General features: G+C 41.3%; 1 protein-coding gene across 1 annotated transcript; it reads right to left on the bottom strand.

Annotated features, from left to right (window-relative positions):
* Nucleotides 1-10,771: 10,771 nt before the first annotated feature.
* On the bottom strand, nt 10,772-12,502 carry LOC118095556 (vomeronasal type-2 receptor 26-like). Its single transcript, XM_035136806.2, has 2 exons — nt 12,424-12,502; nt 10,772-11,685 (listed from the first exon to the last, which is right to left on the bottom strand). Exons 1-2 carry the CDS (start codon nt 12,500-12,502, stop codon nt 10,772-10,774), a joined length of 993 nt encoding a protein of 330 aa, XP_034992697.1.
* Between the last annotated feature and the right edge of the window lie 3,380 nt (nt 12,503-15,882).

Here is a 15,882-nt window from a genome sequence, read left to right as displayed (position 1 = left end):
CCTTGATTTTCTCATAAAAGATGATGATTAAAACAAGAAATAGTCCCACCCACCTGCTTGAACTTGGGATTCCATGCAATGGCACTTCCATCCACTGTGAACTCTTTTCCTGGGGGTGCCCGAAGGTCCACCCTCCCCACTCGGACTCTCTGGAAAGACTCATTGGGAAATGTGACCAAGTTGAGGAGATCACAGCCACCTGTCTGCTGCCCCTTCTCATCAAAAGAGATTTCTTCCCCAGCACTGTTGTTGAAGTGGATGTTCTTCAGGAAGGAGTGAAGCTAGATTGCAAGGGGGGGGAGAGAGACACAGACCTTGTAGGCTAATATGCTCTCTCTTTTGCCAGTTGGACCTTTGGCTTCTTATTACCATTCATCAGTATGTTATAGGACACTGAAAGCTGCCTTCCAATGAGTGAAATCATTGCTCTATATAGCTCAGTCATTTCTACACCTGTTGTTATTGACTCTCTAAGGTTTCAGAGTCTTTCCCAGCATGATCTTGAGATGCTGGTGGTTGAACACGGGACCTTCTGAATGAAAGGAGATGCTCTGCCATTGAGCTGTAAGCCTTTCCAGTTCCAATACAGTGGTACCTTGGGTTACAAATGCAACTGGTTACAAACGCGACGATTTACAAACTCTGGTAACCCAGAAGTAGTGCCTCATGTTGTGAACTTTGCCCCAAGATGAGATCAGAAATTGTGCACCAGCGTTGTGGCGGCAGTGGGGGACCCCAATGAGTGAAAGCACGCCTCAGGTCAAGAACGTTTCTGGGTGAAGAACGGACCTCTGGGACAAATTAGGTTCGTAACCTGAGGTACCACTGTACTTGGAGACATGGCTTGGTATGCTTTTTGGCTTTACATAGATTCTGGGTACTTCCCCATTAACAAATGCAACTGTCAAACCATTGGTCTCTGTAGCCCCATACTGTCTACTCTGAATTGCCACAGTGCTACAGGGCATACATCCGAGGTTTCAACCCAGTTCTGATAACAGAGGACACCCCTGCCTCTTGCGCAGCTCAAGTAGGAGAATCCTGGGATGGATTCATTTCAAGAGTTTGAATGTGCAGCTTGCAAAGCATAAGAGATAAATTCCGAACCAATGATAGAGCTCACCAGGGAAAATCCCGAAGGCCTCTCCTCCATGCCAAGTCTCAGCTGTGGAACATAGGAACCAGTAATAATAACACCTGTGCTTCTAACATTGAGGAAAGTAGCTAACAGTACCTGCCAGGGCTGAACTTTTGGCTGCTTCCGTCTCTCACCCAGTACTTTCTGTTTGGCTCTTGATGAATACATGCTATGGAGAGCATGTGCTACTACATGGACGGCATTGTAAATGGTGTAGCTCTGGCTGGACATTTCCATTTCAAACACAGGTCCAGTGAGTTTCTCCAGCTTCTCCCTCCCAGTACAGTGTTTCTTATTTGTGTCAATTAGATTGTTATCTGGGAATGAACAGAGGAATGCACTGGCCCAGAACTCCTGGATGAAATAAAGATTTGGCTGCCATGGATTCATAGTCTGTAGAAAGTCATGAAACCCTGGAACTGTATTTGAATGGAGTGTAAATGTCAAGGTGCCATTGAAGGATATCGATGGGAAATTGTTTCCTACCAGCACTGCAGTGAAATCCCATTGAGCTGTTGTAATCCACACCCTTTCCAGAGGGTACTTAGAAAAAACCTCACAGGAGACTAAAACCATTCTCAAAGCCTCTAGAGACTGACTGTCTCCGTAGACAAGAATCACATTCATTTGCCTCTGTGTGAGAGCAAACATGATTGGTCTCAATTTTTGTTGAAGGAGCTCATTAGGTAACCATTGTGTCACTAGTGGGATCACCAGGGTCCAAGAAATGCAAAGATTATTCTGGAAAAGCCTTGGTCTGAGAGTACGAAGGAAGGTTTCTCCACTGTCATCATCTGAAACAAGGAGGCCAATCCAGTTCCACCCAAACTTCCGGAGTAGCCACACAATGCCATCATACTGAGCTTCTTCTTTGGGGACCATTTGGATGAAGGACGGGAATCGTCTTTGGTCACTCAGCACTGGATCCAAAGAGCCATAGCTGAGCTAAAGTGAAAGACATATTTTTGAGAATCTGAAGACCATCTATTTGTTCATAGACAGAATACTTCATTATTGTTGTGTTTAACCACCTAGTATTACTTTTCAAAGTCTATCACCCCTGGCATTATTATATCTCATGTCAGGAGAAGTTTCTAAGAAGGAGGCTGGATGCTCCCATGATTATATGCTTTGAGGCATGGTCAGGTTTGGTAGAATCAGAACTTTGGTTATTTATATTATTGGTTTATCCCCTCCCACCCCCAGCAGAAATCCCAAAACTATTTTTTTAAAAAAAATAATTTTATTGGATTTTACATAGAGAAAAAAAGAAAAAGAGAAAAGAAAAATTTGAGCAAAAAAAAAAGATACAAAAATGCAAAACAATATCATCACATCTTATTTCTTCAAAATTCTTTACTTCCCCTTCTTGCCATCCTATTATAATTGACTCATAACATTTCCAAATCTTAGCTTAACATCATAAAATTACATCTTAACTCCCATTTCATATCCTATTTATAAACAATTTTTATTCATTTTATATATATAGAAGAGTGAAGAAAAAATAGAAAGAAAAAACCCACAAAAATAATAAAAAGACATAATCATATTTTTTCAATTTCTAATCTAAACATTTCGAACTTCCTCATTCCGCCTTCTTGAGTTACTTGTTGTTCACCAATTATTGCAGTTTCTAAATCTAAAATTACATTCTTTCTTCCAATTTACAGTGATACCTCGGTTTATGAACACAATTGGTTCCGGAAGTCTGTTCATAAACTGAAGCGTTGATAAACTGAAGCGAACTTTCCCATTGAAAGTAATGGACAGTGGATTAATCTGTTCCAGACGGTCCGCAGAGTACATAAACTGAAGCGTTCATAAACTGAAGCGAACTTTCCCATTTAAAGTAATGGAAAGTGGATTAATCCGTTCCAGACGGGTCCACGGAGTACTCAACCTGAAGCGTACTTAACCCGAAGCATGGGTGTAATTGGTTCCAGAAGTCTGTTCATAAACTGAAGCGTTCATAAACTGAAGCGAACTTTCCCATTGAAAGTAATGGAAAGTGAATTAATCCGTTCCAGATGGGTCCACGGTGTTCGTAAACCGAAAATTTGTAAACCGAGGTGTTCATAAACCGAGGTTCCACTTTATAACTTCTTTTTAACTATTTACCCTTCGTACTTCTATTTACCCTTATTAACCAATATTCTCTACCCTTTTACCCCAAAATATTCAAAATTAATTTCCAAAATCTTTTCCCCCTTTTTTATTCCCACCCTCAAGACTAAATCTACCCCCTTTCCTTGGAATCGATGTCTCCAGAGATTTCAGCCAGCTCCTTGATACTTTCCGAGTTCAAACCATGTTTTATCTTTTTAAAAAAATATATATTTTTATTGATTTTATAACAAATACAGAATAAATACAAAATATAAGAAGACAAAAAACAAAAATAAAAAATAAAAAAATGTTTCTTTAACAATATCCAATGTAATTCTTAATCTGTCGACTTCCTCCTTCCCCCCCTTTCCACGCTTCTATTTATATCTAATACAGCACTCTCTATTTCTTAAACCAATTCTTCTTCTAGCATACTTATTATAGAATTTTTTCTTGATCCATTTTAACCACACATTCCCAGTATTTCAAAATGTCATTTGGATCTAGAGATCTTGATAATCATTTTACATTTAAACTTATTCCCTTCTTACTATATCTAAATGCTTCTTCAGCCTCTTTGTACTTCCACTTCCCTTATTATCTATTCTTAATCTTATAATTCTTTTCCAAGTAAATCTTGCATTTCTTCCAATCTTCTTCCACCATCTCATTTCCCTGCTCTCGGATTCTCCCAGTCAGTTCAGACAGTTCCATGTATTCTATCAGCTTCATCTGCCAGTCATCCACGGTCGGTAGGTCTTTAGATTTCCAGTTCTTTGCTAGTACAATCCTTGCTGCTGCTGTGGCATACAGAAAAAAAGTAGCATCTTTCTTTGGCAATTCTTTCCTTGTAATTCCGAGGAAAAAAGCTTCTGGTTTCTTAGCAAACGTGTTTTTAAACACTTTCTTCAGCTCATTATAAATCTTATCCCAGAAGTCTACCACATGTGGTAAAAGGTCCCTTCCGATTTCTTGCATTTCCAACATTTATTGTCCTTTTTATGATATATCTTCGCCAGTTTCACTGGTGTAAGATACCATCTATACACCATCTTATACAAATTCTCTTTTAACACATTACAAGCAGTAAATTTCAATCTCATTCTCTTTCTGCCCCCCTCCTGCTTCCTTCTCCCCCTCTCTCACTGGGGTGACAACCTTTTTGTTTTTCCCCTTTTTGAGGGGCTTTCGAATCAAGACCCTTCCCTATTCCACCCCTCCCACCAGTGGAACAGTGATTTCTTCTTCATCCCTTCCCTGTTCCACCTCTCCCACCAGTGGAACAGTGATTTCTTCTTCGTCCTCTTCTGTCTCCAAAATCAGTTCTGTTGGTTCAGCAGTCTGCTCTCCCATGATTGTTGCGTTTCCTTCAGAATTACGGTTCACCTCTGCCATTTCCAGAGTTTTCCCTAAAGTCATATCACAGCATGCGTCTTCTTCCAGTCCTTCTTCTTCTCCCTTTTCTTCCTCTCTAGATTCACGTGGATGGTCTGTTTCAAAATTCAGTTCTATTAGTTCATCAGTCCTCTCATCCATGCTTATTAGGACACCTTTAGGATTACGAATCTCCTCTGTCATTTCCAAAATTGTTGTCAAAATCAAGTCCCAAGGTGTACCATTCTTCTCACAGTCCAGAACCTTCTCTTCCTTCCTATTGGTGCTCTCCGCCTCCATAATTGCGGCGGAGCAGGGAGTGGTGTTATTGTTGTCCATGTTTTATATTTTCCAAGTATGAAAGAAATAAAGTTCCGTCTGAACTGGATCCAACCTCTAATTTTTAACTTTCTCTCTTATTACTCAGTCTCGGATTCAACGTTGAGTAGCCTTTAAGTCCATTTGTTTAAAGCTTCCTCTTTTACTTATCTGCAGCTCTCAGTCTCACACTTGTATAAACAATCACATTCTTTCCCATTATGATGTCGCAAAGACGGCTAGCCAATCCTTCCTTTGACCCAACTCCAAGTTCACGGGGGTGGGGGTGGGGGGTGGTCACCTTGTCAGATAACAGTCTTTTGCAAAGATTTATGTACATTTTATCTTTTTCCCTTACTCTGCATCAGGAAAAAGTTCTTAAAAGAAAGATTTCTGGGCTTTCCCCAGCTTACTGCATCGTCCATTACTCAAGTGGGGAGGGGGCTGACTTCCTTTTAAAGCCTCCTCCCAGCACCAATTATCCAGTCCAATTCAAAAGTTTTTAACTTACTTGGTCCAAATCTCTTCTTTTTAAAGAAAGAATCCGCTGCTTGCAGGCTGTAGGCTTGGAGCTTTGCTTTTTGGAGGTAACATTGGTGCTCAAAATGGCTCCCGCGACTGCAACTCCGCTGGCTCTCGGGGCTCTTGCGAGCTTATAGGGCAGCGGAGGAGTCACTCCTGGAGCTCCGCCGAGCTTATTTGCCCCCGGGACGCTCTACCCGGGGTTGTACGGGGGTCTGCGTCACCCCCGCGGAATTCCCCCCCTCCGCAAGCCAGAAACCTCGGACCTCGAGGTTTCTGCGCCTCTCAGCCAGCGCGGCAGACCGGAAGTCCCCACGAATCCCAAAACTAATTAAGAAGGCAGTTTAGGCAACACATAGCTAGGAGGCTTTAACATAGTCTTGACACAAGCGTAGAAAACATAATGTAATGGGATTGATAGCTAACCTGGATGCTCTTTTGGGGTTTTCCTGTGGATGTCTGCCCTTGTGGTTGTATCTATGTATCTACACACATACCTGTGGAATCTTGTAGGTGTTTAATATATTGGCCATCTGAAGGGAGTTTTGGGAGGTGAGCCCTCCAACGACGGCAATTAATTTATCTTCCCCATTACAGTGGTAATTGGGGGAATTTTGTTGTCCCATGAAAAGAAGAGCAAGAGTGTTGAAACAAGTTCGGGAAGGATTAAAAGCATTCTCATAAAATGTTGATGCCAGTGTGATGTTGGATAAGAGTTTGGCATTCTTGTTGATCTCTTGCAAGGCAAACATGAAGGCAAGAACATGCTGGTAGTTTTTCGGGATCACACTGCAATGAGAGAAAGAATGACTGCAAACATGATAGAAAAGAAACAACCGTGTTGAAGTTTTCATTTTGATTCATGCATCTATTTAACTTGGATGTTTCAGCTGGACAAGAACATTTTATTCAAATCTATGATACTACAGCAATTTCCGCAGTTATTTTGATTACCGTAGATGTGCAGTATGTAAATGTAGGATTCAAAGAGATTCATTGTTGTGTTGTGGGTGAATTGGTGGGGTTGGATAATGAAACCCAGAAACAAAAAGCTGTTAACCTGCCATGTTCAGTCAAGGTCTAATTCTTTCCCCATTTAACTGGGTTCAAAATCACGAACACAGTGGGATAAAGTACTGAGTAAATCAGATTGCATGTTCCCAACCCATCCTTTGCCTCTTTCTTCTACGCAATGTCCATGCCTACCTCTTGTTCTGCTTCTTTGTCCACCCTTCCATTTCTGAACCATGAAGTATTCATGGGAATGTGTTCTCAATTCAACATTGGAAACAACTATTTAGTATACCAGTGTGCTATAACACACAATGTCTTTTTAGAAGCCCTTGAATCTACGCCTAATAGATATACTTGCCTTTTTTAAAAGAAACATTGAGAAATAAACCTTACTCTTCTTTTTGTATTCAATAGGATTCACTTCCCATATAATCGTGAATCACACAAGCGTCCTTTGGAAATTCCTTCCTACCATGTAAACTTGTGTTAAGCAAAGCTCTCCTTGAGCCCAAATATTTGAGAGGAAGCATCCCATTGGGCTCTGTGAAACTGTCTTTCACACAAATCCATTTTCAGCTGCAATATGGCTGCAGCCACTTACTTGGGAGTAGACACCATTAAGCTCAGTAGTGATTACTTTGAGTAGGCATGCATAGATTTGCCCTGTAAGGACTAAAAGCTGATGGATGTTTGGGGTGTGGAGCAAAGCCCATGGAACTAAACAAGGCTTACTTGCAAGGGAATTTGGGCATAGAGATGGGTTGCAACATCTATGGGTTTGAAGTAGCTTGGAAACTTTAGCTGGAATGTGGATGGGGCTCATATGGGCAAAAAGCAGGGGGAATCTAGGAGCCACACTTAAGCACTTTGGAATCCGCATGGATTTCATCAGGATTCTGTCCCTCTTCCCAAGCTTTCAAGCCTACTGCTGGGCTTTGCTCTTTGAAGGAAAAGGAGGCAACTGCAGTTCGTCAGACTCAAAATGAAAAGGTGAATTTTTCAGTATCCAAAAGAATATCAAGTTGTAGTTAGTTCCACTTCAGTGTAGCAGTTACCCCAAATATCATATACAGAAGAACCACAATGAACTGGGGACATGTTGAGTAGAATAGCATTTCAAGCAAGTCCAAATTTGTATTGAAGGACTATGAATATGTACTTCTTAATTCTTTTCACAAGAATGATTATCCTTCCTGAAAGACAACTCTGGAAAATATTGTTAACATTGTGGTGTAGAGGGATTTGATTGGGTCGCATATGGTGCCTTAGACTGAAGATGAGTTTCTTTCTGCTAACTCAAGTGGTGGGACAAAAATCTGAATGAACCCTGTGAAGGCTGACAGGAGAACCGAAGACAGAAGCTGATGCAGTCGTTTATTTCATCAAGTCATGAATAATCAGTGGACCCAACAGAAAATTTCCTGTAAATAAGTAACTACTTACTGAGCAGAATATGAAGCTGATTGTGGGTGCTCCATAAATTTCTCCATTCTGAAGTTTGCCAGCGTAATGGATATAAATTCACCAATGATCATGTCTGCTGGAGGACCATATGAATTGGTTTGAATTGTTTCTCTCCAAGAGCTCGAACTCTTGCTAGAAGAACAATGCAGCAGCAACAGCAGGAAAAGCAGGTGGAACGCTAACCATTCTTGGGCTGAACTGGAAGCCATGATGTTTACCTATAGTCACCAACAGCCTTTCAGTCTTGGCTGTAGTTATAAGGAAACTTGGCTACAGGGAGGCATGTACCTGCCTCAAATCTACCTCCCTAACTGGATTCATGTAAGTTGATAAGACAGGCGCCTATATAGACTAAAACACAGGATCATCACATTTGGAAAGGGCTGTTTCTGTTTCTGTAATTGTGCCTAGCATCTGATTTGCCATGGGACATTTAAAAGTAGTGATGTTGATCAATAATTATAAAAATTACAGGGTGAGGTATTTGTTTTGCTAAGGTCCTCAAGTTTAAGAAAAAGCAACATTGTTATGCCAATGAGATTTCTGCTCCACTCCAAGATCTTCTCCCTTGGGAAGCAGTGCCTTGGACAGTTGGCATAACTTTCTGACTGGAGACAATTTGACACATGTGCTGGGTATAGAAAGAGGATTGTTTTCTGTTAAACGTCCTGAGACCTCTGGGGATAGGGCGGTATATAAGCTCAATAAATAAAACTAATAAATAATGTACATATACCTAGACCACTAGCCCTTCTATCCAATTACTGTCTACTTTGAAAAGCAATTATGCTCCATGGCATATCAATGGGGTCTTTCTCCCATTCAACTTGAGTTTTATTAACTTCAGATGTTAGTAATTAAACTTAGTCCTTATGTATCCGAAGCTGAGAGTGGTTTGGGCAACCCAGTCAGATGGGCATCATATAAATAATAAATTATTATTATTATTATTATTATTATTATTATTATTATTATTAGCTCTGCGACTGAGCAATATCCATTCACTGTAACCTGGATGGATAAGGACTTTGTTATAACAGCAGATCAGATATCTCTACTCTTCATCTGCCTCCCTCAGATGCCATCCCACATGTGATTTTTGTCTGTCCCCACAGAAGCCTAAGCATCTTCCCATTAGTTCTCCTGATATTATTGGATGGCAACTCCCATAATCTCTGGCGGCTGCCAATGCTTGCTGGAATGAAGGGCATTGTATTCCAATAACTTCTGGGGACAAATGGTGAAGAACAATGATCTCTTCCATGGACACTACTGTCCTGGGACCTTCTGCTTGTTTTTATTTCAGCATACCAAAGCTGAGATAAAGGTATGATCTACAATGCCATCAGAGCTATTGGGACAGAACATGGTCACTGCAGATGGTAGACTTGAATGTCACTAAAGATGGGTGAACAGAATACACAGAGATCTAATATTCTAGAGTCAATTTTTAAGGAAATACTTAAATTTATTCCAAGCAGATTTTCGGAATTAGCAGGTCAGGTAATGGTCCATTAAGGAAACAAAGGGAGAGGCTCTGAACTCTTGGGTCGTTAGAAAGACAAATATAGAGAGGACCGGTGGGAAATTGGATTCTTTCTTCAAAAAGCTGAACTGTGCTCTTTATCTTCCTGCATACAAATCAACTTTATGGCCACTGTATTTTTCTGCTGAGAGCAATTACTCACACACACAACCCCCCACAACCCCTGGGTCCTTATGGAAGGAAGACACTCAATGGGTTAGAGATAGTTGTTGTTGTTGTTTTAAATAAAGAGTATCTAGCGTGTGTGAAAGTAGGGTTGCTGGTCTGAATATCTCTTTTACAGGAACACAGAAAATATTCTCACAGCATCCAGAAGTCTGAGTTTAAACATGTATGTCCACTGCCAGAAGATTTATATTATGCTTGGTGCTTTGCATGTTTGTATGGTCCATTGGGGATTTCTTTTCTTAATGCACACACACACACACAGACACACACACACACACACATGTGACACATCTTTTTTTTAATAAGGTTTTATTCAGACTTTTCACAATACAATAAAAAGAAACTATTTCAAACAGAAAATAATTAAAATAAAAGAATGAAACATAACAAAAGAAGAAAAAGAGCTAGATGAATACAAAGTTCTCTCACACATATGTCCTAACTTTGAGCAATGAAATTTGTTTAAAAGATACATCTCTTATGTAGGAATTGTGGTTATGGTCTTCATGGGATCAAGGCCATGTCCCACCAACTTCTAATTTATTTTACTAAGCAGAATGGTAAACTAGCAAGAATTAACAAGAGCTCAAATGATTTAGATGCCATATTTTTCAGTCACTCAACAGCTACTTCATTTTCAATCCTGATGCAAATTGCTTCCACATAACATTCCATTTGGACAACACCCTGGTGAAGCAGACTCCTGTAAATAACAGTATTTCACATTCTGCTCTCCTTAGTTTGTGTTCTGGGGTTATAGAAAGGTAGTCCAAAAAACAAAGATAGTCAACAAAACAACATACATAAAAATCTCTCAGTCTAGCCTACCTCACAGAGCTGTGAAGGCAATACAGAGAGAAGAGAGTCATGCGTGCCACCATGAACACTTTGGATGGTAGAGAATAGGGTTTCCCAACTTGGGTCTTCAGCTGTTTTTGGACTACAGTTCCAAACATCCATAGCTAGGAGTGCTAGTTGTCAAGGATAGTGGGAATTGTAGTCCAAAAACAGCGCAAGACCCAAGTTTGGGAAATGCTGGCATAAGGAGAAAAAGATAAAAGTGAAGGAAATAGCATCTCTTTGCCACAACTTAAGGTCCCTGGCTAACGGCATCTCTTTCACCTTCTCTGGTCATCCTTCCTCCTTACTAACCTCTCTTTACTGTTCATCTCAGGCCTAAGTAAAATGATGTAGATTTTGGGGAGGAAGATGCAACCCAGTAAGCCAGCAGTAGAGGCCAAGATGGAGAAGATCTCCACAGCCACCATGTATTTCCCTTTGGTGCTCAGATAAGTGGGGACAAAGGACAGCCAAACACTGCAAAAGACCAGCATGCTGAAGGTAATCAACTTGGCTTCATTGAAAGTATCAGGCAACTTCCTGGCAAAGAAAGCCACAGAGAAGCTCACAATGGCCAAAAGACCCATGTAGCCAAGAATAAGGTGGAACATGATGTCTGAGCCTTCATTGCACTGCACTATGATTTGCCCATCCTGGGAGTGCAGGTCAAACTCTGGGAATGGGGGAGAGGATGCCAGCCACCCAACACAGATGCCAGCCTGAATGAGAGAGCAGAAGGTGATAAGGGATCCTGCCAGCCTCTTCCCAAGCCATTTCCTCATGCTGTTTCCAGGCTTGGTCACCATGAATGCCAAAACCACAGTGAGGGTTTTGGCTAACACGCAAGCAACAGCAATGGAGAAGACGAGGCCAAAGACGGTTTGCCTCAAGACACAGGTCACCTTTGTAGGCCTGCCAATGAATAAGAAGGAGCAGAGAAAGCAGAGAAGCAGAGAAGAGAGCAAGGTGCAGGTGATTCCCCAGTTGTTGGCTTTGACAATGGGAGTGTTCCAGTGCAGACCGAAGGTCCCCATCACAACAACCGTGATCAGCGAAAGAAGGAGAGCCAAGGAAGCCAGAATTGCCCCCAAGGGCTCCTCATAGGATAGGAAGCTTATTTTTTTCGGAATACATTGGTCCTGAAAGGTATTTGGGTAGTGATCATCTGGGCATTTTACACATTGACCTGCATCTGAAAGTGAGAAGTATGCTTTTAGCATTTTTGGAAGTGATAATTATTAATAGTATTGGTAGTGTCTATTACGCAGTACATTGAACATATTAGTGAGCTGATGAACCAAAGCCTATTTTTTCAACTAAGTGATGGTTCCTCTCTGAGCATCTCAGCTGTACTAATCAATCCATTCATATTGATTTAAGTCTTTTCCCCTTCACCAATGTCTATCTGCATCCAGCCCCATGTCTTTGCATTTCAAGGCTTGTAGTCTAAGTGTTTCTTTTTTACACATCCCACAATGGAGCTTGGGAGTGGATGAAACAGCCACCTAGCCTGTCATAGAGAAAATCTATATTTGACAAGAAATAATGTTCCTAAGGATTGAAACACTGTGGATATAATAGAAAAAAAGTATTCACTAATTGTTAATAACTGAAGAAGCAAAATTTTTGGCTGCAGGTTCAATGGTGAGAAAAGGAAATTTACGGAGTGGAATCCTAACAATTTCTCCCCAGATGGATGTCATCCTGATTTCAGTGGTGTTTAATCCCATGTGAACTTTATTTCACACAATATATTCTTCAGTGTCTTTCCAAAGGGAAGGGAGAGGAAAGGATAACATGTATCAGTAACGTAAATACATTTCCTTGGGATCCATGACAGAAGATAAGCAGACATAATAAGATTAAGATATGAATATCTAAGTAGGATAGGAAGATGGGAATTCCAGTTGACTTGGGTTCCTTCACTTACCCTTCTGGACTGAAATCCTCCCTTTCGGGCACTGAACACAGTCATAGCAACAGATTTGCTTTCCCTGCTGAGCAAACATACTCTGTCCAGGGTGGCAGCTCTCAACACAGGTGGAAATGGGCAGCATCTAATGGTAATGACAAGCAAGGGATTTTGAATGGAATAAGCTTGCTTCTCTACATAAATCTTATTGTCATCTATGTCCGCTTTGCGGCGGAAAGATCACAGGACTGAAATTAGAGCATTTGCTCCCTGGGCAAACATCAGGCACCCCATTATAAAGATGCTTTGTGCTGTCACCTAACCATTTGACCAGCCCAGCACATGTCTGAATGGCAAAGAGAAGCTCCTGCCAACCTTCTCCTGCTCGATATATTGTTTCCTCATAACTAATGCTGATTCCCTCCTCAATACGCTCTCTTTCAAAATTTAAATAAGAATTAATTTTTTTTACTTACTGTACATGAACTTGCAGATTAAAATATACAATGCAGGCAGGTGTTACCTACATTGCTAAACCATCTTAAATAGATTTTTTATCTAAGATAAATACTGTTAAAGACTGACAGCACAATAGAACATTTCTGCTGCTCTAACAGTTTAGGCTCCTTATAACTGCCATAACTACACAAACTGACATAACCATGCCCTTTTAAAATGCTGGGGGGGGGAGGCTATTGTGTTGTTGTTTTTATCTTGATTATGTATTTTGTGGTTTTATATGTCGGTTTTATTCCGTGACCCTCCCTGAGATCTCCACGTATAGGGTTGTATATGAATTCAATCAATCAATCAATCAATCAATCAATCAATCGCCTCATGCATGTGGCAGCACATATAGCCTCCCATAGCCTTCTGAGCACCAGCACTTTCCTGAGCATTTTGGATGCTTTCATCCCACACATTATGGCCAAGTCTGCAAGGAGTTTGACCCCACCACCCACCTGATGGAGACCAACATCCTGGGACAGGATATCACTGGCACTCCATCCATCAACATTAGTGACCACACCCTTCAGGTGGTAGGTGGTTTTCTTTCTACCTGGGCTCTGCATGGTGGAGATTGTTCCCAACAACGCATTTTGGAGCACAACAGTCCCTTTTCAAGAGCCTTAAACATCTGCCAATTCCTTACTCTGAAAGACCTTGTTCTTTAACCCTGAGCTCCAAATTAGCTTCAAACTAGATCTGCATCAACAAATTTTAAAAAAGGTAACAAAGATAGTATTTCATCATTGGGTACCAGAGCTTGCCTCCACACACTTCTCCTTTGTAGCCATCTCTGTTTTCCTGGATCCCTTGATTTTCTCATAAAAGATGATGATGAAAACAAGAAATAGTCCCACCCACCTGCTTGAACTTGGGATTCCATGCAATGGCACTTCCATCCACTGCGAACTCTTTTCCTGGGGGTGCCTGAGGGTCCACCCTCCCCACTCGGACTCTCTGGAAAGACTCATTGGAAAATGTGACCAAGTTGAGGAGATCATAGCCACCTGCCTGCTGCCCCTTCTCATCAAAAGAGATTTCTTCCCCAGCACTGTTGTTGAAGTGGAGGTTCTTCAGGAAGGAGTGAAGCTAGATTGCAGGAAAAAACAACAACACAATCGTTGGAGGCTAATACGCTCTCTCTTTTCCATTTGCCAGTTGGACCTTTGGCTTTTTACTACCATTCATCAGTATGTTATAGGACACTGAAAGCTGCCTTCCAATGAGTGAAATCATTGCTCTATATAGCTCAGTCATTTCTACACTGGTTGTTATTGACTCTCTAAAGTTTCAGAGTCTTTCCCAGCATGATCCTGAGATGCTAGGGGTTGAACATGGGACCTTCTGAATGAAAGCAGATGCTCTGCCATTGAGCTGGAAACCTTTTCGGTTCCAATACAGTGGTGCTTTGGGTTATAAACACTTTGGGTTACAAACGTGTCGGGTTACCAACTCTGCTAACGTGGAAGTAGTGCCTCAGGTTGTGAACTTTGCCTCAGGATGAGAACGGAAATCATGCACCAGCGGTGCGGCGACTGTGGGAGGCCCCATTAGAAAAACGGGCCTCATGTTAAGAATGGTTTTCGGTTAAGAATGGACCTCCGGAACAAATTAAGTTTGTAACTCGAAGTTCCACTGTATTAGGAGCCATGGCTTGGTATGCTTTTTCACTTGACATAGATTCTGGGTATTTCAGACTTCCGCCTGGGGCGCTGTAGAAGATGGCTGAAAATACCATCTCTCTGGCTCCCACGGGGTAATTAGAGGCTGTAATGGGAGTATGCAGCCTCCCGAAATCTTCCCAGGGGATACGGGAAGACGCAGTCTCATCTGCAGTTGCTCATCAACCAACTTCGACTTCAGAAGGAAGGAGGGGCTAGGGGCACTGAATGGAAAGCCCCCGCGAGAGTCTGGATCTCCTGGACGCTGATTCTGCACGCGAACCAGGCTCTATGGCTTAAGAGTGAAATTGGATCTAAGTTGTGGACATGCTTCAGATGAGGAAGGAAGCTTTATTCTGCAAAACTCAGCCACTGAGAAAATAGAAGATAGCTGAGGAATGTTTACATTAGAGCGGGAGATGGTATGTGACGGAGCGGGGGGGGGGGGCAGAACTCTATAAGTGTGCTTTACTGTGCTTTATTATCTACTTACCAAAACTCCCCCCAGAAGAGCCGTATATAATATTTACAAAGCAAGCAAGATTGCAAAGTTGGAAATTTATTGAGACAATATGATTTCTTAAATATATAGACTCAGTGAATTGGAAATATAAACAATCAAAGTTTGTATTTTTGGACTTGCCTGGAATGTGGCTAAAGACTCCCTAACTCATGGATATCAAGGAGAAGCAACCTCATTAGCAGTTGGAAACTTGTCAAGAAATTTCTGAGACATGATGCAGTTACAAAGTAGCTTCCGCCATTTTGGAGACAGCGCCGGCTATAATAACAGTCAAAGGGGGAGTGAGCCATAAATATGTTATTAAATGTGTGTTTACGGTTTTGACCTGGCAAAACCTCCCCTGAAAAGGCTGTTTGAAGTAGCGGCTTGGAGAAATCATCACAGAGGCTTAATGATCTGATATACTGGGATTGCTTGAAGAGGGCGGCTGCCGGCTGTGAAAAGTTCTTTTGGATTTCTGGACGGACTTGGCAAGATACCAGCATGTGGAGAGACAGGGCTAATTTACAGAAGGGAATCATAGGCATAAATTCAGAAGCATACTGTATACTGTTTGGTTAAACTTGCTTGCTCAGTGACTTGAAAGAAGATAGAAGGATGATAATAGATTATTGGATAAGATCTGGACTATATTGAATAGAAATGCAGTGACTATAAGAGGACTAGGGCTTCTGAGTCTGAAGCATGGGAAGTCAGATTAAATTTGTATAATTTGGCAGAGGATTTGGAATAATTGTTAAATTGATATTTGCATAATTTGTATAATTGGGAAAGGGATTAGATATT

The sequence above is a fragment of the Zootoca vivipara genome, chromosome 13 (assembly GCF_963506605.1).
Source record: "Zootoca vivipara chromosome 13, rZooViv1.1, whole genome shotgun sequence".
NCBI classification, from domain to species: Eukaryota; Metazoa; Chordata; class Lepidosauria; order Squamata; family Lacertidae; genus Zootoca; species Zootoca vivipara.
Note: the sequence above shows the minus strand (reverse complement) of the source record. Positions and strands in the feature narration are given on the sequence as shown.